Source organism: Petaurus breviceps, unplaced genomic scaffold (assembly GCF_028583685.1).
Source record: "Petaurus breviceps papuanus isolate PSGF00001 unplaced genomic scaffold, PetGlider_PUasm1.0 90925, whole genome shotgun sequence".
NCBI classification, from domain to species: domain Eukaryota; kingdom Metazoa; phylum Chordata; class Mammalia; order Diprotodontia; family Petauridae; genus Petaurus; species Petaurus breviceps.
In genome coordinates, this window is record NW_027187380.1 from 13,695,753 (window position 1) to 13,720,409 (window position 24,657).

General features: G+C 39.5%; 1 protein-coding gene across 1 annotated transcript; it reads left to right on the plus strand.

Moving 5' to 3' along the window:
• The first annotated feature begins 2,189 nt into the window (after positions 1-2,189).
• Positions 2,190-16,940, plus strand: LOC138152552 (CMRF35-like molecule 1). The gene is made up of 7 exons (XM_069076496.1): positions 2,190-2,289; positions 4,133-4,465; positions 7,553-7,664; positions 8,445-8,557; positions 11,163-11,185; positions 11,712-11,873; positions 14,733-16,940. Exons 1-7 carry the CDS (start codon positions 2,223-2,225, stop codon positions 14,874-14,876), a joined length of 954 nt encoding a protein of 317 aa, XP_068932597.1. The 5' UTR covers positions 2,190-2,222; the 3' UTR covers positions 14,877-16,940.
• Positions 16,941-24,657: the final 7,717 nt, after the last annotated feature.

A 24,657-nucleotide genomic window follows, 5' to 3' on the forward strand; every position in this document is an offset into this window, starting at 1 on the left:
CCTGGGCAAATCACTTAACCCTGTTTCCTTGAATTTCCTTATCTGTAAAATGAGCTGGAAAAGGAAATGGCAAATCACTCCAATATCTTTGACCAAAAAAAAACCAAAGTGGGATCACAAAAATTCAGACACACCTGAAACAACTGAATAATAACAATTTCTCAAGGTTACTGACTGCGTTAACAAAATCATAATAAGACAAGGACAAATAATTATTTACAATCTTACTGCTGTAAGAATTATCATATCCAAACTCACTTCAATCCCTGCTATTGCTGACTTCTCAATTCTGAAAATGGTCTCATCACTTAAGTCTCTCTGGATGCCAATTATTAAAATGTGTTCTTAAGATTTTAGCTAATACAGCATTTTAAAAGGTTCAAGAGATAATTTCTGGGTGATTTAATCATTTTATTAATAATGTCAGTATGTTTACCAATAAAAAGATGGTCATTTGGCTGTCTCTCTTTTAGACCAAAGAACTCTCATGGTGGTGGACTCACACTTTATATGCCCTTCGAAGAGTACCGTGTTTCCCCGATAATAAGACACTGTCTTATTAATTTTTTTGGACAGAAAAACACCAGAGGGCTTATTTTCAGGGGAGGGCTTATTTTAATGAACATTGACAGCAATTTTAATAAACAGGTAAATGTGAACACAAAAAATGTACCTTTATTCAATAAGCAAATCACTGGGGAAGAACAGGATGACGCGCTCACTGCTGCAGCTCTGATTGGATGCAGCTCGGTACAGTAGCAATCTCAATAGGGCTTATTTTCGGGGGAGGGCTTATTTTAGAGGAATCTTACACAGTAAGGGGAGGGCTTATTTTCGGAATAGGTCTTATTATCGGGGAAACACGGTAGCTACTCTTGAAAGTGGCAGGCAACTCTGAGACTGGCTAACAATTAATGAGAATTAACATACAATGAGAGAATGGGCTATATTATAATGAGAATCTTGGGGTATGTGACTGGGATCATCCAAGTCTTGATCCAAAAGACATCAATTTCCATATCCCCTGTCTGACAAAAGAGAGAATTCACATTTTCCCAGACCTGTCTGAGCAAACACAATGAGCAGGAATGCACCGTTAGCCTAAACTTAGAATTTCTTTTACTGTCTTTGTTAGATCTCAGCTATCTTAGCTGGGTAACTGTTTTGGAAGGATTTCCTACACTGGTTGATTCTGGATGAGGAAGTAGAAAAGAGAAAACTCTTGGTTCTAATACAATAAATAGTTATTAATACAAGAGAGAAACAATTTCTCGTATTAATATTTTGTTGCAAAAGTTAAAACTTCTCTCAGACCTTTTTTCTTTTAATTTATATATTTTTCCCAATTACATGTAAAAATAATTTTCAACATTTGTTTTTAAAATTGAGTTCCAAATTCTCTTCCTCCCTCCCTACCCCTCTCATTGAGAAGGCAAGCAATCTGATATAGGTAATACACATGTAGTCATGCAAAACATTTCCATATTAGTTACATCATTTTTCTATGTCCTCTCACAGGCTCTTTTCTGCTTTTACAGTTAAAATAGACTCTAGAATGATAGATAACTACCATTCTCTCAAGATCCTATACCCTCTTAAAGGCAGAAAATAGTTTCTGTTGTCTCTAAGAATGGTTAATGAAGCTGGTATTACACAGATGTAGACTGTCTAGAGCAGGGGTGGGGAACTTGTGGTCTCAAGGCTACATGTGGCCCTCTAGGTCCTCAAGTGTGGGTCTTTGATTGAATTTAAACTTCACAGAGCAAATCCCCTTAATAAAAAGATTTGTTCTGTAAATCTTGGACTCAGTCAAAAAACCATACTCAAGAACCTAGAAGGTCACATGTGGCCTCAAGGCCACAGGTTCCCCACCTCTGCTCTAGAGCCAAAAGGAACCTTAGAAATTATCTATTACAGATCTACTCCTCAATTTAACAGATGAGGAAACTGAGATCCAACTAATTAATTTGAGAGGGGTTGACTATTTCTAATATTAGAAATCAGATATTGGTCCTAGTTCTTACCCTAACTAGGCACTTGACACTTTTGTATTAACTTTTTCACTAGTGGTTACTAGAATAAATTTCACCCTTTCACCTCCTTCCTCTTTTAGTGTTGTTTTCAAATGTGAAATAAAAGAAGAAGGAAGTGGATGAGAATCAAAAGCCACAGAACAGTTGGAAAGCCAAGAAGATGAATTCTAGTGTGCTGCCTTGGAAAGAATGAAAACACTGAAGTGGGGAAAGATAATGTATCTGCTGTCAGCCCTTCTCCTTCTCTGGCTCCCAGGTGAGTGGAAACTGAGTAGCCAAACATAGGAAAAGCTCTCCTGACAAAATTAGTTGCTGGCAGAGGGCTGATAGAGATGATGGTGCTGGAAGAAAACACCCAAGGGAAACTATGTAGCTGGTGTGTGCATGTATATGTACAGGAGAGCCTATCCTATGCTTGTATGTATATGTGTATATATATATATATATGTATGTGTGTATGTGTATGTGATGTATACATATACACACATATAAATTTAAAAATGATACTATATTTATTTATCCTGATATTTCCTTCTAGAAGTTCTTTTCAATGACTTTAGGATTACTTCTCCAGGAAAATCCTTGTACTATCTATCATCAGTCAATCATTCTTCAAATATTCATTATCTACTATGTGCTTATAATCTCCATTGAAAATTGTACATTTACTGAAAATCAAGATAGCTCCCCATAGAACACCTATGCCTACCCAGAAGCTAACTTGCCCAAAAAGGAGACTGGCAGTTATATTTTGCCACACAGATACCAAACACCAAGTAAAGAGGAGGAGAACACTGTATTCTCCACAGAGTCCATGAGCATTTCCCTGGTTTCTTTTAGTTACTTTCAACAGTGTACGGAAATAAGAGAAGACTGGGGAAGAAGGGAATGTGGATGAGGGATTTGAAAGAAAGTAAGATAGAATTCACCAGGCAGAGAGTACAGGTGATTCTGAACAAACAGCTAGGGGAAGGTAGCATGTGTGGTACATTGGAAAAAGCACTCATTCTGGAACCAGAGGTCCTAGATTCAAATCTTACCTCTGATTTTATTTATGACTTTGACCATGTCTCTTATTCTCTCTGGGCTCATTTGTAAAGTGAGACTGTTGGGTTAAAAAACTTCTGAAGTCTCTTTAAGTTCTATAATCACAAGAAAAAACTGTAGGAAACTGGGCAAACAGATTGTTTAAAAAGGAGGTCATCTGAGGCAGAGGAAAGATGAAGGGAGAACCATAGTTAGGGACAGAAAGGGTTGCAAGGAATTGAATGAGGGGTAAAATTGTTATCCCCACTATTGTTCTGTAAGAAATGATGAATGGGACAGTTTCAGAAAATCCCTGCAAAGACTTGTATTAACTGATACAAAATAAAATGAGTAGAACCAGAATAATTTATAGTATGATATATAGATATAGATATACACCATACCATACCATACCATACCATACCATACCATACCATACTATACCATACCATTCCATATCATACCATACCACAACATAATATAATATAATGTAATATAATATACATATTTAAGTCAACTTTGAAAGACATAGTAACTTATCAACCAAATGACCATCCAAATGACCCATTTCAAGGAACTCATGATGAAATGTTATTTATCTCCAGATAAATAACTGATGGATTCAGAATACAAATTGAAGCATATTTTCTTCCCTTCCTTTCTTTCTCATCTTTCCTTCCTTCTTTTCTTCCTTCCCTCTTTCCTTCCTTCCTTCTTTCCTTCCTTCCTTCCTTCCTTCCTTCCTTCCTTCCTTCCTTCCTTCCTTCCTTCCTTCCTTCCTTCCTTCCTTCCTTCCTTCCTTTCTTCCTTCCTTCCTTCCCTCAATGTGCTTACAATCTAATGGGACAAGACAGCATGGAAATAATTGGGGACAAATAAGATATACATAGGATAAATTGGAGGTAATCTTAGCGGAAAGGCAAGAGAATTAAGGACCAGGGAAACTTCTATACCATCCTAGGGATTCTCTTGGGAAATAGGTCAACTTCCTGATGGGCCACTTAGAGATAATGATAATAATGTTCAATGATTTTAGCTCTGAGGAAATGAGATTCTCGATTTATATTTTCCAGGTTGTTTCTCCAGTGGAGGTGTATGGGGCCCTGAACATGTGATGTATGTAGAGAATAGTGTGGCAATTATAGAGTGTCAATATGACTCAGCCTGGGAGTCCTATGTGAAGTGGTGGTGTCGAGGAGATGTTTGGAGTTCTTGTAACATTCTTGTTAAAACCACAGAAGCAATGAAAGAGAACGGCCGTGTGTCCATCCAGGACAGTACCACAGCACTCACATTCACAGTGACAATAAGAAACATTGAAATAAATGATGAAGACATTTATTGGTGTGGGATTGAAAGGGTAGGAAGGGACCTTGGATTCCAGATTAAAGTGACTGTTTTCCCAGGTAAGAGACTCCAGTGGTATGTATGTGAGGTCTTAGGGCTCTGGGTTGGAGAAACAAAGACTGTCTCCTCCTCTGTGCCAGAAAACTGCTGTATGTGTTCCTACCCTCAGTTCTAGGCTGTAGGGGTCAGTTTTAGGGGGATCCAGAGGAGATGGGTTCATAATGGTTTTTATATCTGAATCCTTTTATGCCCTGGCCCTCTCATTGTGTTTTTATTGCCCTCAAAGGGCTTGGATGAAGCTGAGAGCCTTACCCTGAAATGGTCCCTGGGACTCAGTTCCTAAGCCTATATTGGGACCCCTCTTTAGAATAGCCAAAGCTCTTTTTTGGGGGGAGGGAGGGAATCATGCCAAATGCATGTTATATCTGGACCCTGTGTATAAAAATCATAGAGAGAAGTCAGAGAGCTCTAAGAGCCTGTGCTCCATGGGATTACCAATTGCCAAAGCTTCCTTAGGTCTTGTTCCATTCCTGCCCTCCTTTTTCTCCCTCCACCAACCCTAGAATGTGAAAGACTTAGTCACCAGTACACTACAGTAGCCAAAGCTGGGGGAGGTCGAGCTTATCAGGCTTACTTTGTGGTAAGATTTGAGGGTCCCTAGTTTCAAAATATCTCCCTCTCCCCTTGCCATGGTGATTAATTCCTTTGTATTTTTGGTTATCTTTCCCCAGTACTTTTGTAAGATACATTAAGACCCTAACACTTAGGTCAAGGGGATTATCAGCTAGGGTACTTGGATATAACATAAGGTCTATAGGGTGGATCAGACTAATTTGTAAGTCACCCCTCAACCTTGTACTTGACTTCTCATATTTAGTCTTATCATTCTGAGCTCTAGAATAATCTAGGAGGTTATGTCTGAATATTTTCTTATCAATTAATAAAATTACAGCCTCTTTCTCATAAATTTGTTGAATAAACTGGAGAAACCTTCTTTTCCAATAGTTATTCTATATGTTAGGTGCTTTAATCTCTTATGATGGAATAAATATTAAGTTAAAGAGGATATGTTTATTAGCAATAACAAAACAAATGCATAGATAGTTATTTATAATGTTTTGAGCCAGAGTAAACTCACTCACTATAATAGCAGATGCTATTATATATTTTCTTCACTTCTAGAGATGAAATTCCACCATTTAGTTCACTTAAGATATTGATTAAAATTCCTCAAGAATTCTCTCCACGTTGCTTCTCAAGAAAAAAATATTGAAGAAAATGTTATTTTGATACTTTTTCTTACTTCTCTTTTCAGACGTAACAGGTAGCAGTCTCTCCAGAATTACATGGCAAACTGAAAGTTCTTGCAGAATTTTATTTTATTTTATTTTTGCTTTTTTGGAGGAGGGAAAGGCAGGGTAATTGGGGTTAAGTGACTTGCCCAAGGTCACAAGGCTAGTTCAGTGTCTGAGGCCACATTTGAATTCAGGCCCTTTTGACTCCAGGGCCGGTGCCCTATTCACTTCATCCCCTAGCCGTCCCACATTGTATTATTTTCTTTTCTTTTTTTTTTTGCTTTTTGGAGGGGCAGTTGGGGTTGTGACTTGCCCAAGGCCAGACAGCTAGTTTTTTTTGTGTTAAGTGTCTGAGGCCGACTTTGAACTCAGGTCCTCCTGACATCAGGGCTGGTGCTCTATTCACTGCACCACCTAGCCACTCCAAAACATTTTTTTTGAGGGGGAAAGGTTGAGCAATTGGGGTTGACTTGCCCAAAGTCACACAGCTAGTAAGTGCTAAATGTCTGAGTCCAAATTTGAACTCAGGTCCTCCTGACTCTAGGGCTGGTGCTCTATTTGCTGCACGTTGTATTCTTTGCATGAGGAATGTTTGAACATTCTATTAAAGGTTCATTTCCTCAATTCTTCCTCCCCCCCTCCCCCCATTATAATTAGTTTAGCAGGAGTGAGTTGTTTTTGGTTGTAAGCTTTTACGTTTTTCCTTTTGGAATATTGTAAGAGTTTCTCTTCTTTAATGTTGTTGGTGCTGAGTCTTCCCTGATCCCAGCTGTTTTGTATTTGAATTCTTTCTTTCTGCCTGTTTTTGGTATTTTTTCCCTTGTTTTACAAGCTCTGGATTTTAGCTATGACATTCCTGGGTATTTTTCAGCTTAGGTTTTATTTATAGGAAGTGATCAATGGATTTTTTTTAATTTTTAATTTTCCCTCTGGTCATAGTAAATCTGAGTAGTAGGTCTTTTTGGAAAAAAAAAAAAGATTTCTTAAAATATGCTGTCCAAGCTTTTTGTTTGGTCAGGGTTTTTCCCAGAAGTCTGATTATTCATAAATGATTATTCTTTAACTTGTTTTCCAAGTTAGTTTTTTTTAATAGCAAATGTAGGGTTTTTTTTTCTATTTTTTTAATCTTTTGACTTTGTTCTGATATTTCTTCTTATCTCATGAAATCATAGAGTTCTGTTTTTCAGAGAGACCACTACTTGGGTAAGGTTTTCCATCTTTTGTTCTGATCTATTTATTCTCTATTTAACATTTTCTTCTTAAAGTTTAATTTCATTTATAATTTCCTTTTTTAAATCTCTTGCTTCAGTTCTGGACTGGATTGAAGAGCTTCTATTCTGCCCCCTGCCTCCAATAATTGGTCTTTCTAGGTCAATTTCAATCATTTGCTGGGAAAAGAGCCTGGTTTCTATGCAATCTTTCACAATTCCACGTTAACCAGAATTCCAAGATAGTTTATATAAAACATAAAGCTATACAAGTGAGATGTTTTTATTTTTGTTTTGAGAGTATAGGATACATGGAGGGAAGAGGTCAGACACCAATGACAAACTTCCTACATGTAACTTTTTGCCTGGAGTTAGCCCTGATCCTGACAATAATAGTCTCAGTTTCTCCATTCTATCTACTGCACAGAAATCTCTGGTGGCATAAGAACAGTGGGTAAACATTATTAGAAAAGCCTACTGCATTGATTTATTGAATGGTTTAAACAGGAAGAGAGCCTGACCAAAGTCGTCCCCATCACCAGATTCCTTGAGAGTTCAAAGGAATTATTATATTACATTTATAAGGGAGTGGTAAGGGAAGGATTTGTTGGACAGTGACAATTGACCTGGCTTGTATATTTAGCAACAACCACAGTGAGGACAACCACTGCTACCACACCAACAGCCACAATGACAATGATGACAACAAGCACAGAAAACATTACCGGAATGGTAAACAACTATTCTTACGAAAGGTAAGGGAAACTAATGAAACTCAATCCCCAGGTATAATACTAATGGGAACCCAGATCAATCAATGCAAGCCCTTGCCAAATGCATCTCAGCCATAACATGGCCCCATGGAAGATTGAGGAATCGTTGACTCCTCTGATAGTCTACTGTTATTTTCTTGGGGGTAGGGAACTGTATCTTCTTTGTATCCCATCTTTGTTCAGGACCATGCAAGTAGTAAATACATTTTTGTTTTGTTGAAGTTGCTTTGTCAGAATCTCTCCTACTTTCTACCTCACTCCTGATTTACATAATATTATTTACTCCTTGATGAGGCTCTCTCTTTAGTCTATCAACTGCCATGTTGGTTCTTCTAAATGTGGACTTCCCTGCTGCTTGGTAGCCCTGACTTTTTCACTAAATTCAGAAAACTAGAATTCTTTTTAGAAACTGAGATTTGCTAAAGAGGCAGCAATTTTTGTCATTGGGCATCTCCCTAGTTTCAAACATCATCATTCTACTGAAGTATGTGAACCGGTGAGGTACAGTCGAAAGATCACTGCATCTGGAATCAGAAGATGTGAGTTTGAGTCCATCTCTGTTTTTTGCTACTTGTGTGGCCCTGGGCAAATTATCACACCCTCTCTGGGTCTTGGTTTCCTTTTCTGTAAAATAAGGAGGTTGGATAAGGTGATACCTAAGTATCTTTCCAACTCTAAACCTAAGATTCTATCGTTTATGTCTATTACTATCTACTCCCAGAGGTAAGCATTCCCTGAGTTGGGGTTTCCTTTTCTTTCTAGGTTTGAATTCACAGATCTCCAAGTCCTACTGCCCATCATCTTTGGCATTTTATTGGTAATGTTGGTGGGGGTCTCAATTCTGGCTTGGAGAATGTTGCTGAGACAGAGGAAAGGTTAGGAACCAGCCCTGGGTATGTGGAGGGGTAGAAGGAGATGAGAAAAATTATTCTTTTCGTCTCATCTAAACATTTATTTTTATTTTTCGGAGGGGGAAAGCAGGGCAATTAAGGTTAAGTGACTTGCCCAAGGTCACACAGCTAGTTTTTGTGTTAAGTGTCTGAGGTCATATTTGAACTCAGGTCCTCCTGACTCCAGGGCTATGCTCTATTCACTGTGCCACCCAGCTGCCCCTAAACATTTTTTAGAAGATCAAGGGCAGCTATGGGGGAGGAGAGTCTCTAAAATTGAAATGCAGCTTCTAACTTGAAGAGAAACACCAGAAGAGCTAATTGTATATGGGTCTAGGGGTGGATAATAGAGGGGAGTGATATTCAGAACTATAATTATGTAAGATTGGTCATTGGTTCTTACCCAGTGGAAATACGCAATGTAAATTGGAATAATGTAAGCCTCAGGGATTCATCATTGGTACTAATCAGGACCTGGCTATTCGTGACCTTTCCTACTATAGAGATTCGTTCCATCACCAGATGATTACTTCCCTGAGTCACCACCTAGGGAACTGATGCCTGAATCCTGGCAGGAAGCTAGGGTCACATGTTTGGGGCCCTGGTCGTGTGATTTCTCTTCTCTTTTCCTTGGATTTCCCATTTAGGCTCTGAGCAGCAAAGAGATCGCCTTAGGTGCACTTAGGAACTGTCCATCTAATCTAGTAAATTTTTAAGAAAGTTCAGAGATATAGAGCAGAGACAGAAGTAAGATCTAAGCATAAATGACTGTATGTGTGTGTCCCTGTGTATATATATACACATACATGTATTTGTCTGTATATGTATATATAGAACAGAATTATTACATATAATTAATATAGAAATATTTATATAACACATGTTATATAAATATATTTATGTAATACATATAATATAAATAAAACTTACTATCCACTACTTTATCTTATGCTTTTCTAAGCAGACCTGCTAAATTTCTGTGAGCAGTGGGGCATGTGATTTTTAACTTCTGCCTGGGGATGATGTGTCTGTCTTCCATTTCTACATCCAGACTGGGAGGGTTGGTCATCATTGAAGGATCTTCCCTACTTCTCCCTGATTTGGCAATGTTCCATATCTCATAATAATACACTGTTCTGTCACGAGGGGTTTCAGACTGGTGGGAATTGCATCATTTTCCTGTCTAGCTCTACTTCCACATTTTCATATTTGATACATTTGTTCTCAGAACCTGCTTACTTAATGAATTACGTCTTTCCCTTGTTACATCTATATCTTATGACTCAATGGTGGTGGTGGCTGGGGGACAGATGGGAGGATGTCTCCTTACCTTTGGATGGAGAGAGGTCCAAAGTATTTAAATGCTCATTCAAGGAAGAAATCCAGGGATTTAAAACTAGAACCCATGTCACGTAATTCTGGTAACTCGCCCAACTTTAGAAAGTTACAGAGAGAGAAAAGTGTTTCTTAAACCAAACTATAGTATGATTTGGGACTGGAAAATTTCACTTAAAAAAAACACACCCAAAACCTTGAACTAAGGTACCTTTTGTAGCCTCATGGGGAGGCTTTCTGGTACCCAGGGGTGAGAGGTTGATTGGTGAGACAAAGACAAGGTAGGATGAGGTGAGTAGGAGGAGGAGGAGGAATGACTTGTTTTAAGTTTATATATTTTGAGATGTTAGATGGTCTGGCAGTAAAAATTTTGTAGGTGGAGAAAAAACTGTCCATTTGGAAATACTAAGTATAGATGAATTCTTATTGGACTTTGAGCCATAACACCTGGCTTTCAAGTCCAGCTCTGCCACTTAACTAGCTGAGTAAACTTGGACCCATCAGATAGCCTTTCTGAGCTTCAGTTTCATTATTTATGTTAATAATACTGCCTTTCTGGAGCAGTTAGGTGGCACAGTGGATAGACTCCAGCCCTGGATGGATGGATGTGTCTGAATGCAAATCTGACCTCAGACACTCACTGGAGTGTGACCCTGGACAAGTCACTTAACCCTGATTGCCTCCTAGAAAATACTACATTACTTTTCTCTTAAGATAGGTAACATCCAGTGGCACACTGGCAAATATTTGATAACCAGCTCTCCAGAAGAAAAAATAGCACACCACAGTTTAATTTTATATGCATTATTAACATTTTCTCTATCATTTTCTTAAGTTTAGATAATCAACAAAGCAACACATCAAACTCATATCATAGTGTTTCATTCATAGTGTTTGCTGATTTGTGAAGTGTGAACACTTACACTGAAAATTTAACAAGCTGCTCTCTGAGCAGGCTGGTTTCAGCATTCCCTTGATATATCCTATATACCCTATCCCCATATAGGTTTATATTGGACAAAGAAAATCATAGGATTTAGGACTGGGAGAGGGGAGGAGGGGGCCCTTTGAGATCAATTAGCTCAACACTCTAATATTATGGATGAGAAGTTAGGCAAAATGCTTTGCAATCATAAATTACTATATAGACACAAGTTCTTATACAAACACTAATCTCTCTTGCCCTTCTCTGTGAATGATGGGGGGGCATTCTCACTCTAGACTTCTAATCCTTCGTTGTTTTTATCCCTTTTAGAAGCTGAAAAACTTGCTGAGCAGGTAAGAAAAGCTTTATTATCATGGGGGGTGGGGAAAAAAACCTCTCCATTCCAAAAGCTTTCATGTGTATTGAATTCAGCAGAGAATATTGGGTATGCTCTGTATAACCTACCAGGAAGGGCACATGTACATGTGATCTAAGGACTGGGCTCGCATTGGACAGTCTCACATTCTACAAATATTTGCCCTATTTTATGAGGTAGAAATTGGAGATTTTCAAACCTCACAGTGGCACTTGGAGAAAGTAGCTTTGTTCAAGGGAGACCAGGAGAATCAGTAGGAACTGTAGGAAGGGCACCCAGGAAAGTCTCTGAATTCAACATGGGGATGGGGCTGAATCTGATGGAGACAGAATGGGGAAGAGGTGTTGGTGGTATTGTACCAATAGATACCTGTAGGTGGGGAGTTCTTCACCGAAGAGAGGTCTGTCAGGAAAAAAAAAAAAGAGGAACTTAAGGTCAGTCAAGAGCAGGCTCATTTACATGGAACTGGGTCATTTGTCTAGAGCCCACAAAACTTTCCACAGGCACCCCAGATGACAGACGAAAGCATTTGTTATGCAAATCTGACCCTGCATCAGAGGACATCCAGAAACTCCCCTCTAGATTCTCCAGAGACAAGGGATTCTTCTCTCCAAGACTCCTCCAGAGTTAGTAGCATCCACCAGGAAGTGGAATATGTCACCATGGTATGTGCTAAGATGGATCTGCTGTGTTTTCAATTCAAACCCTAATGTTGAAGGGAACAGAGCACTTATTTCAGAGAATGTCAGAGGCAGGTTACCCTCCACATGATCTAGATCAAGTCTCTTATTTTTACAGTTGTGGAGACTGAGTACCAGACAGTTGAAATGCCTTCTAAGAATCACAGAATCTGAGTCAGAAGAGTTTGGTTTTTTTTATAAGTCCAACCCATCTATTTTAACCTATGCTGTTGTTCAGTTGTTTTAATTGTGTTCAACTCTTTGTGATCCCCATTTGGGGTTTTCTTGGCAAAGATACTGTAGTGGTTTGCCATTTCCTTCTCCAGCTAATTTTTTTTAACAGATGAAGAATCTGAGGCAAACAGGGTTAAGTGACTTGTCCAAGGTCACACAGTTAGTAGGTCAGATTTGCACTCAGGAAGATGAGTCTTCCTGACTCCAGGTCTCTTTCCATTGCACCACCTAGCTGCTCTAGTCTAACCTATGCTTAGGAACAAGTCTGACCCATATCCTCTACAAAATCCCTGGAGGGTCATCAACCCTTTGCTTCACTAACTCTAGCAATGGGGAACTCAGTACCTCCTGAGATAACCTATCCCAATTTTCTTTTTTAATTTCTTTTTTGGAGGGGGGAAGACAACTGGGGTTAAGTGACTTGCCCAAGATCACACAGCTAATTAAGTGTCAAGTGTCTGAGGCTGGTTTGAACTCAGGTCTTTCTGACTTCAGTGTTTTCCAGTTTTCTTAAGGAAAATTTTTCCTTCCATTACCTAAATTTGCTTCTCTGCAACTTTTATCCATTGCTCCTAGTTCTGTATTCTGGGGGTCAAGCAGAAGTTGAATTCCTCTTTCATGTGTCAGCCTTTCAAACACTTGAAGACAAATGTATTGTTCCTCTCCTCCACCAACTCTTACCACTACATTAAAAATTCCCATTTATTTCAGCTGATCTTCATATTCCAAGACCCTTCATTTCCCCGGTAACCCTCCTCCCTCTGAATGTTCTCCCAGTTTATCAGTGACCTTCCTAACATGTATCACCCAGAACTGAACAAGAGACCCCAGTTAGGGTATGACCAGGGCAGAGTCTACTAGGATGATCACCTCCCTTCTTGTGAACATTGTACCTCAGTGAAGCTAAAGATCAACTTGACTTTTTGCCTTTCCAAATCATACCACTGACTCATAGTATTGCTTATATTATACTAAATCCTCCTCACCCTACCTGATCTTTTTCATAGAAAGACAATTTAAACATTTTTTCTGTTAAATAATATTTTTCCAATTGAATGTGAAGACAATTTTTAACATTTTTTTTAAATAAAAAATGTTGACTTCCAAATTTTCTCCCTCCTCTCCCCCCTCCTTAAGATGGCAAGCAATTTGATATAGCTTATATATGTTCAATCATGGAAAACATCGCCCTCATCTTTTTTTAGATGAATTGCTGTCTAGCCTCACTTTCCCCATATTGTCCTTAGGAAGTTGATTTTTTTTGAAGCCAAATATAAGACCTCAAATTTATCTTTTTCCAGTTCCATCTGAGTAGATTTGGTCCAACATCCTAGTTAGTTGAAATATTTTCAGATCCTCACTCTACCATTGAATATGTTAGTTGTCCCTCCTAGTTACATTTCATCTACAGACTAGATATACATAAAATCTATGCATTTGTCTAAATCTTTGGTTGTTAGGAAAAAAAAGAAGTTAACTAGCATAGATCCCTGGGAATACTCCATTAGAGAATGCCTAGTTGATAATGAATGCTTAGTCTGGCCATTCAACTAAATCTGAGTATACCTCATTGTACTGTTATTTAATCCTTATGGATATAGGGTGCTTGTTTTTGTAGTGCTAGTGAGCTAAGACTGCTTTTTACATATTAAAATATAATAAAATTTTATTTAAAAATTTTAAAACCATTCTTTTTCTAGCTGCCCATACAAAATTGGCAGTTTGCCAATCCCTGGTCTAGCCCAAACCTTGCCACCATGTCCTAAAGAATGACAGAAGAAATGTTGTCAAATGTAAAAATCTAGATAAATTATATCTATTATATCCCATCATCTCCACCTCATTCAGTGGTTCAATAATTACTTTAAAAAAGGAAATGATGTTGGTGTGGCATGATTTGTTCTTGATGAAGTCTTTTTGTCAGTCCGGTTCCTTTCTTTCACACCTGAGGAAACTTGAGACCCTCAGAAATTAAGCGACTTATACAAGATCATACAACTATTAGTGGAAGGTCCAGGATTCAAACTTGGGCCCTTTGACTTGAAATTCAGTGGTTTCTCTACTGCCATGCTGCTCTCTTTAATGATAGTTCTTTACCTACTAAACTTCAGTTCTTTTCAAACTTGAAGTCAAATTACCCTCTGCTTCCTTTTCTTTTTGGGGGGGCAAGGAGGGCAGGCAGGGCAAATGGGGTTAAGCGACTTGCCCAAGGTCACACAGCTAGTAAGTGTCAAGTGTCTGAGGCTGGATTTGAACTCAGGTCTCCTGACTCCAGAGCTGATCCTCTATTCACTGCGACACCTAGCTGCCCCTTTTTTTAGTTGTTTTTTTTCCTCTTCTTCTTTTTCACCTCTCTTCCCCCTTCCTACTTCTCCTTCCCCCTGCCTCTGAGTCATTGGCCCTGGAAGTCAGTGGAGGTGCTGGGAGTAAAATTGAGGAGTGCTGAACCCCCACTGTCTCCATGTTCCAAATAACATAAGGAGGAGGTATTGGCCTTTTCCTCTGTTTCTTGTGACTTGGTCATATGACCATGACCCAGGCCTAACATTCCTTCCCACTCTATTCCTTCCCTTCCAAGCCTCCCTCTGACTATTTTGATTTGTTTTGCAGGCTTGCCTCAAAGGAAAGGACATATCCTATGCTACCTTATCTCTGGATACCCCAGGCCAGAACCCAATATACTGCAACATGGAACATCTGACCTCCAACCATCCCCTGAGAAATCCTATTCAGAATACGGAATACAGTTTGTAAAAGAAAACTTATTATCTCCCCTAATAGTTCTAATTCTTCTAATCCTAATTCTTCTCAGACCTTAACTCTGACTTGACTTGTCTCTTGCTTTCTCTGCTTCCTCTCTTTCACCTTCTTGTTCCAAAGACATGTACTCTGACCTCTGGCTAAAAGAACTGCTTAACCAGAGGAATCTAATGGGCTTCATGTTCTCTTGGGTGTTGGGGACTGTCCATTAAAAGAAAAGGAGCTGCCCATTTGTTAAGCTTAAAAGAAAAAAACAACTTCTATTCATTCTCTCTTTTTGAAGCATGCCATTTGGGAATCAGAAAGCATCTCCCTCTGAATTCTTTTGAGGAGAGAGGGAAAATTCTGCCCCATACCACCAAGCAACGGCAACGGCACACACTCTGCAGCAAGAGCATACTACTGAGTCTGAGACTTGGACCCCAAGTCCCTGACTCACTCTTCTGCTTTGTGCTTCTTTCCTTGAGCATTGGAGATTGATCCTGAGTGGATGTTTCTACCGTTACCAGAAGCCTTGTAGGTTCAACACAACAGGAATCACTGAGTTTGCACATTGGTCTCCCAGAAGGACGTGATCACCACAACTTCTTGGAGGACAGATGACCATGGTCAGGAGGATACTACAGATAAAAGCACTAAGAAATCTATGCTCCGTCCTGGCTTGCCAAGACATCTGGACTTGGTCATTGGGCAAATGGTATAAGCTAAAGAGGAAAGGGAAATATCTGTTCAGCAGTAGTTTTCATTTCCTATGAGATTATAGTAATAATTGTGTTATTGTATTATGTTTTAAGTATTTGTTAAAGCACAGTTAAAAGCATTTTGTTTTATGTATTTCTTTTTTGGTGGAAGTAAATAGTTATCCTATACCTGATCTACTTTTCACATTGAGTACTTTTCCAGAAGTCAATCCATTTTGAGGAAACCTAAGACATGAGCCATTCCTAAACTTCATCTGGGAGATTTGGAGATTTATTGAGCTAGAGAACATGAGAAAAGCTTGATCCATTCTCTTAAGAGAGTAGGTGTCCCTCGGACATAATCTCAGTCTTTGCAAGGTCCGCGCTAGGAAATGTTGGTGGAAAGAGAGTTCCCTTCCTTGGAGGTTGCAGGGAACTGGACTGTGGCTCTTACACATATGAGGTTGCTATGTGGCACTGTGAATAAGGCACTGGGCCTTCAGTCAGGAAGTCCTGAATTCAAATCTAGTCTCAAACACTTTCTAGCTATGTGACACTGAGTAAGTCATTTAACCTCTGCCTAAGTTTCCTCAACTGTAAAATGGGGATAAGTGACTTGCCCATGGTCATACAGCTAGTAAGTGCCTGAGGTCAGATTTTAACTCAGATCCTCCTGACTCCAGGGCAGGTGCACTTTGTCATCTAGCTGCCCCTCTCATTTTGTAATTTCTTATGGTGCAATGATATTCTATCATATTTACATATCATAATTTATCCAGCTATTCTCCAAATTATGAATACTCCCCCTTAGTTTTCAATTATTTGCAACAACAAAAAATACTACATATTTTTGTATGTAAGGTTCTTTTCTTTATTTGATCTCTTTTGATTATATGCCTCATAGTAGCATAGCTGTGTCAAAGAGTATTTGCAGATTAGTGACTTTTAAAGTAGAGTGTCAAATTATTTTCCAGAATGGCCGGACCAATACATAACTCCAACAACAATGCATTAGCAAACCTGTCTTCCTACAGCCCCAGCCACTCTAAAAATTGTAGCTTTTCCCTTTCTACATGTTTTGCCATTTGCATGGGATATGAAAAGGAAATTCAGTTATTTTAATGTGTATTTCTCTTATTATAAGCAGTTTGGAATATTTTTCTATATGATTGCTGATAGTTTGTATTTCTTCTTTTGAGAACTTCCTGTGCATATCCTTTGACCACTTAACTGTTTTTAATAATTTATCTATTGGGGGATGACTCTTGTTATATATTTGAATTCTTATTTATGTATCTTGGATATTAGACTTTTATCAGAGAAACTTGCTGCAAAGATATATTTTTTCTCCAATAAACTGTTTCTTTTCTAACTTTAACTACAATGTTTTTACTTGTACAAAGGCTTTTCAATTTTAAGTAATCAGAATTGTCTATTCTATCTTTCATTAACCTTTCTATCCCTCTTTTGGTCTTTTAACTCTTCTATGCAAAATGTGTCTCCTTCTTTGCTCCTCTAAATTGCTTATGGTATGACCCTTTATACATAGGTCTTACATCCATTTATAACTTAGTGTGCTATATGTTGTGAGATGTCAATCCAAACCTATTTTCAGTCAGACTGCTTTCCATTTTTCCTTGAAGTTCTTCACAAATAGTGAGCATTTGCCCCAGTAGTTTTGGAAACCCTTAATTTTACAGATGTGGAAACTGAGGACCAAAAAGGGAAAGTGACTTATTCACATTGAAAACCTATCTGGGGGCAGCTAGGTGGTGAAATGGATAGAACATTGGCCCTGGAGTCAGGAGGTCCTGAGTTCAAATTGTGACCTGAGACACTTACTGGCTATATGACCCTATGTAAGTCACTTAGCCCCAATTGCCTTCAAAAAATTAAAATTAAAAAAAAAAGAAAAGAGATCAAATATGGGAGAGGCAGGACAAAATGGGAAATTATTCTACTCATAAAGAGTTTGAAGGGAAGGTTAAAGCTGGGAAGGAGAAGAGGAACTAAAGTAAAATGGTAAGAAGGCATTTGTCCTCACAAGTAAGGGAGAATAAAGCTAGAAGAAAAATCAATTTGTGCAAGAACTGGAATTGAGACCTGTTCTATAGTTCCAGAGACCCACAAGACAAAATGGGGACACTAAGTATGCAACTAGGGTTGGAAGCCTTCGAGGAACAAGAAAAAGAACATTTTGGTTCTCGGCTTGGAGGAAAGAATCTTGGAGATGGCCCATCTACTCTCCACCCCACAGAAGACCATGAGGACTTTGTATGGTCCGTAGAATTTCTCATAACTTCCTCCCTGGGTTTCTAGCAAGGATGAGGTTGATGGGGGAGCTAGGTGGATCAGTGGTTAGAGTGCTGACCCTGTAGTCAGGAGGATCTGAGTTAAAGTCTACCCTCAGACATTTATTGGCTGTGTGATTCTGGGCAAGTCACTTAATCCTGTTTGCCTCAGTTTCCTCATCTGTAAAATGAGCTGCAGAAGATAATGGCAAACCACTTCGTTATCTTTGCCAGGAAAACCCCAAATGAGGTCATGGAGAGTCAGACATGACTGAAACTATTCAACAACAAAAATGGTGCAGCTAGGTGGTACAGTGGATAGAGTACTGGCCCTGGAGTCAGGAGGACCTGAGCTCAAATCCAACCTCAGACATTTCCTAGCTGTATGAACCTGTGCACTTAATCCTGATTGCCTCCAAAAAAAAAAAAAAAGATACGGGAGCATGGTACCACAGGCATCATGTTAGTTAGAGATGTGAGCAGGGGAAGGGAATAGCTGAATAGATATCTTGTAGTCCAAAAGTCTAAACTGCTCATTCCAGGTTAGATTCCTCCTTTAGAACCATTTGTTCTTGGGGCAGCTAGGTGGTGCAGTGAATAGAGTACCAGCCCTGAAGTCAGTAGGACCTGAGTTCAAATCAGGCCTCAGACTCTTCACATGTGACCTTGGGCAAGTCACAACCCCAAATGCCTTGCCTTCCCTCCAAACAAAAAAAATAGAACCATTTGTTCTATTTACCCTTACCAGGCCTTACCCTTGTAATGACTACACTCATCTGTTTCCATCTCAATCCCTTAGTGAACCAGTTCAATTCTACACTGTCCTCTTCTCTTGAGTCTCTTTCCTCCTTATGCTATTTCCAAACTTGCCCTGCAGAGTCTCAGTCCTGGATTATCCCTACCATCTTCTGAATCATTCCTATTCATATGCTGCTGAATAAAGCTGGAGAAAATCATGAAATTCCTAACTGGATCTGCTACAAATTTATACCAAGTCCTCACTACAGCAAAGCAATACCTTTCCACCTACCTAATTGATTTATTATCTCATTCACCACAGTGGTTTTTCATCCCTCCTCAAACTTCTCCTTACCCTCTCAGCTGATAACCTTACCTTATATTTCACTGAAAAAATTAAGGCTATCTGCCAAGAGCTCCCTTTTCTCCCATTCTCCTCATCTCATATCACTCAAATGTTTTCTGCCACCATCTCCACTTTCACTCCTGTTTTCACATAAAGAGATGGCCCTTCTTCTTGCCATGGCAAACCTCTCTACATGTACAAATGATCCCATTCCATCCCATTTTCTCCAGAACACTGCTCTGCTCCCCTCTTTCTAGGTATGATGTCAAGTTATTTTCCAAAATGACTAGCCAAATTCCCTATGGCTATCAAAGGTAATCACTATCCTCCCAGTCACTCAGGTTTACAACCTAAGTACCATCCTTGACTCCTCTCTCTCTCTCTCTCTCTCTCTCTCTCTCTCTCTCTCTCTCTCTCTCTCTCTCTCTCTCTCTCTCTCATGGTCCGTATCCAATCAGTTTCTAAGTCTAGTCAATTTTACCTTTGCAACATTTCTCATAAACATACATTCCATTCCATTCTGTCCTCCCTGGTGGAGGCCACCATCTCTCTCCTTTACTATTGCAATAGCCTGATGGTGAGTCTGTCTGCCTTGTCTCTCTCTACTCCAATTCTTCCTCCCCTCAGCTTCCAAAATTCTAATAAACTCCTTTTGTTTTATTTTCTGGGTTTTTCTTAATTGACCAGGGCAAGGCCTGAACCAAGATGGCAGAACCTACATTTGAATCGAATCCTCTGAATCTTAATCACTGCATTGATTTAACCATGACATCTAAAGTAAACTTTTACCTTCGATTTATCTGTACAAATACAGAAACTTATGACATAAACTTCTGTGTTGGATAGTCCATGGAATGAATTCAAGGTCAGTGAATGGAGATACTTCTCTGGAGTTCCACAGAGATAGGCTTTCTAATAATGATAATAACTGCAATGTGCCAGGCACTATGCTAAACAACTTACGATTATTATCTCATTTCATTCTCACAACAACCCTGGGAGGTAGAGGCTCCTATATTATTTTTATAATATATATTATTATACCCATTTTACTGTTGAGGAAACTGAGGCAAACAGTGACTTATGAATTTAGGCAAGTCATTTAACTTTCCTGAAACTTATTTTCTTACCAGAGGGGATTGGGCCGGATGATTTCTAAATTCACGATCTCATGGTCCGTTACAGACAGGCTAACAATAATGTAAGCACAGGAGTCATATATAATAATGTTGATGTTCTGTTTGTTTTTTGTTGAGTTGTTTCAGTACTGTCTGACTTTTATGATCCCATTTGGGGTTTTCTTTTTTTTTTTTTCAAATGCTTTATTAACTTCTGATTTACATCATTCATTTCTGCCAGATTTTGAGTTACAAATTTTCTCCCCATTTTTCCCCTAACCACCCTAAAATAGCAGTCCCACAGGATATCCCCTCCTCCAATCTGCTCTCTCCCATATCTTCTACCATATCTCCTTCGACTTTTCCAGTAGGGCATGGTGGATCTCTACACCCTAGTGCCTGTATATCTTATTTCCCAATTACATGTAACATAGTATTAATAATAGTATATATATATATATATATATATATATATATATATATATATATATACATATATATATATTTTTTAAACATTTGATTTTAAAATTTTGAATTCCAGATTCATTCCCTTCCTCCCTTGTCACCCACCCTTACTGGGAAGATAATCAGTTAAGTATAGGTTGTACATAGGTAGCTAATGCAAAACATTAACATAGTAGATATATTGTAAAAGACTGACTATATTTTCCTCCCTCCTATACCACCTCCCACTTATTCTGTTCTCTACTTTGATCCCATCCCTTTTCAAAAGTGGGTGCTTCCAACCTCTCTCCCCCTCCCTAGCCTGCCCTCCCTTCCATCATCCCCTTCCCCCCTACTCTCCTATAGGGTGGGAAATCCTACTTAGTGTGTATGTCATTCCTTCCCTGAGCCAAATTCAATGAGAATAAGATTGACCCATTCCCTTTTGCCTTCCTATTCTTCCCCTACATTGTAACCATTTTCCTTTGCCTCTTCTATATGAGATAGTTTACCCCATTCTGTCTCTCCCCATCTCCTCTCATTATATTCCTCTCTCACCTCTTAATTTCACCTTTTAAGTATCATCCCTTCCTATTAAATTGGTTCTGTGCCCTCTATCTATGTATACTTGTAAACATATATACACACATTCACATAGGTATGCATATGCCAGTATACCCACCAATATAGACATATATATATAGATATAGATATAGATATTTCTATTCCCTTCAACTATTTTTATACTGAGAAAAGTTTCAACAGTTACAATTATTGTTTTTCCATGTAGCAATGTTAATAGTTGAACTTTGATAAGTGCCTTATGATTTCTTTTCCCTGTTTACCTTCTCATGCTTCTCTTGCTTCTTATATCTGAATGTCAAATTTTCTATTCAACTCTGGCTTTTTCAGCAAGAATGCTGGAAAGTCCTCTATTCCACTGAATGACCATATTTTCCCCTGAAACATGATACTCAGTTTTTCTGGGTAGGTGATTCTTGGTTTTAATCCCAGCTCTTTTGCCCTCCAGAATATCATATTCCAAGCCCTTCAATCCCTCAGTGTAGAAGCTGCCAGATCCTGTGTTATCCTGATTGGGTTTCCACACTAGTCAAATTGTTTCTTCCTGGCTGCTTGTAATATTCTCTCCTTGATCTGGGAATTTCTAAACCTGGCTATAATATTCCTAGGAGTTTTCTTTTTGGGATCTTTTTCAGGGGGTGATCAGTGAATTCTTTCAACCTCTATTTTGCCCTCTAGTTCTAAAACATCAGGGCAGTTTTCCTTAAGAATTTCTTGGAGGATGATTTCTAGGTTCTTTCTTTGATCATGGCTTTCAGGTAGTCCGATAATTTTTAAATTATCTCTCCTGGATCTATCTTCCAAATCCGTGGTTTTTCCCATGAGATATTTCACATTGCCTTCTATTCTTTCATTTGTTTGGATCTGTTTAACAGCATCTTGAGTTCTCATAAAGTCACTAGCTTCCATTTGCTCCAATCTAGTTCTGAAGCAATGATTCTCCTCAGCGAGCTTTTGAGATTCTTTTTTGCATCTGGCAAATTCAGCTTTTTAAGGCATTCTTCTCCTCATTGCCTTTTTGAGCCTCTTTTGCCATTTGAGTTAGTCTGTTTTTTCAGGTGTTATTTTCCTCAGTTAGGCTGTTGACTCTCATTTCATAATTTTCTTGCATGGTTCTCATTTCTCTTCCCAATTTTTCCTCCACTTCTCTTATCTGCTTCTTAAGGTCCTCTATGGCCTGTAACCAGCTCGTGTTTTCCTTTGAAGCTTTTGATGCAGGAGTTCTGACTTCACTATCTTCCTCCTGTTCCTTGCTTTGATCCTTTTTGTCACCAAAATAGGAGTCTAATGTTGGATTCTTCTGTTTGCTTTGCTTCCTTTGCCTGGTCAAGTTGCCACTCAGTCACTTGATCCCTGGGCTTTTTGCCACAGTAGGACTCTGCCACCAGACAGGGGAGCTTCCGTCCCAAACGCTGAGGTTTTCTCAGCTGCCAGAGGTATTAAGTTGGGTGCCCTCTCTGAAGCCTCCACACGCTCTGGCAAGCTGGTCACACACCCCAGGACCTCCACCCTAGACTGCAATCCAGATCCAAGCAGGTTAAAGCAAGTCTGGTCTCTTGGTCCCCCTACACTCTGCAGGCCAGGAGCTGAAGCTGCCTCATGACTGTTCTGCAGCCCTCAGTGGCTTCTTGCCCCAGGGGCAAAAGCCAACACACTCCCAACTACTGGGTCCCAAAGTTCACGCTGCACTGACCTCCCACTTTGTCCTTCGCATCTATGTGTTGATAATTCTGGAGACAGCCATGGCTGCTGGTGATCTAGAGTCCCTCCAGCTGGCAGCTGGTCAGGCCCACCCTGGGGCTAAAACCTTGGCTGGTGTGTGGCTGGGCTCGGCTCCCAGAGCGCTGAGCTGGCCACTTGCTGCCAGCTGCCGGGCTGTCCTCAGCGGGAGGTTAGCTTCACTGTGTCATTTTGTGGATTCTGTAGCTCCAAAGTTTGTTCAGAGTCCCCTTTCACATGGATTGGGGGAGGTGGAAGCCAGAGCTGCTTGGAGGTCCTGTTTGTACTCTGCCATCTTGACTCCCCATTTGGGGTTTTCTAGGCAAACATACGGAAGTGGTTTGCCATTTCCTTCTCCAGCTCATTTTTTACAGATGAAAAGACTGAGGTAAACGGGGTGAAATGACTTGCCCAGGGTCACACAGTTAGGAAGCACCTGAGGCTGGATGGAAGAACATGAGTCTTCCTGACTCCAGGTTCAGTGTTCTATCCACTCTGCCCCCCAGCTGCCACTAATGTTGGTACCAAGCTAGAATAAACCTACAAGGATCTGAGAACTGGGAGTCTAGTTCTGTGAATGGAGTGGGTTGAGGTCAAAGATAGGGATGAAGAGAGAAATGTTCTGGGCCAAGGGGCATCAGGAATCTATTTACTGATCTAAGACAAGTCAACCCCGATTGTTGTTGTTGTTCCTTTGTTCTCTACTCAAGCAGGAGATTTTTGAAAATCAGAAGAGCCATTTAGGGAAACTTTTTAGGCCGTTAGAAAGAGCCCGGAGAAAGAGAAATTTACTAAAGACTTGTGGAACAGAAGGCAGGAGGAGAAGAAAACCACTAAGGTGTTGTTTGTGCATCTAGGGAGAGAGCATTTTTGGCCTGAAAGTGAGGAGTGGATGTGGGGCTAAATGGAAAAGGAATGAGTAGCCAACCCTAAGGACTGAGAGCATGGGGTCTGGAATCAGAGGTCCTGTGTTCAATTCCTAGCTGTTTTACTTACTACCTGTGTCCTGAGATAAGTCATTTAATCTCAATTGGCCTTGTTTTCCTCATCTATAAAATGGGACTGGACCAAGGTCCCTTCCTAGTACAAGTCTATTATCCTATCATCAGCCATAAGCAGGACTAATGGAGTATTCTGGTTGGCTCAGGGGAGACCTGAGTTGGAATGAATAAGAACCAGACTAATTGTTTCATTAGCATTGGGACCTTTAAATTGATGATACCATATCTCTAACTTGAGAAACAATGTAAGCACAGTGAGTAGAGGACTGGCTTGGGAGTCAATAAAATCTGGGTTTAAATCCTACTGCCCACACATATGTAATATAATGCCAAGGAAAGGCAACTTCCCAAGGTTCAGAATACCAGCATAGGTGCTCTCCATTTTATTCAGTGACCAACCAAGAACAGAGAAGATCAAAACATGACATCATTCCAAATACAGCATTTACTAAATGTGATTAAATAATCTCCAAGGACTACCCCACCCCAGGACCTTCCAATCATTCAATCAATTACAAAGTCTCTGTTCTAAATACTTCTCCACCCCTAGGCTATACCTTAATTAAGTCCACCACAAAACCCCTCTTCTCAAATGGAGATTAGTTTCCAAACATAAGGTCAAAAGTTCCCCACCCCTGGATCACAATTGAATCTACTCCAGAGTTACATCAAGTTTAAACACAGCACTTAATACCCAGATGGAGGTCTTTTCTTCATCTTGGCCCAGGCAAGTTCTCAGCAATCTTAGTTCCTGGGGAGACAAGGCTTAGCAAGGCCATAAGATACATTGCCAGTCCCTTCATGAATTCATCCTCTGTCTGTAGAACAGTCCTAGAACCCCTGAACACATTAGCAA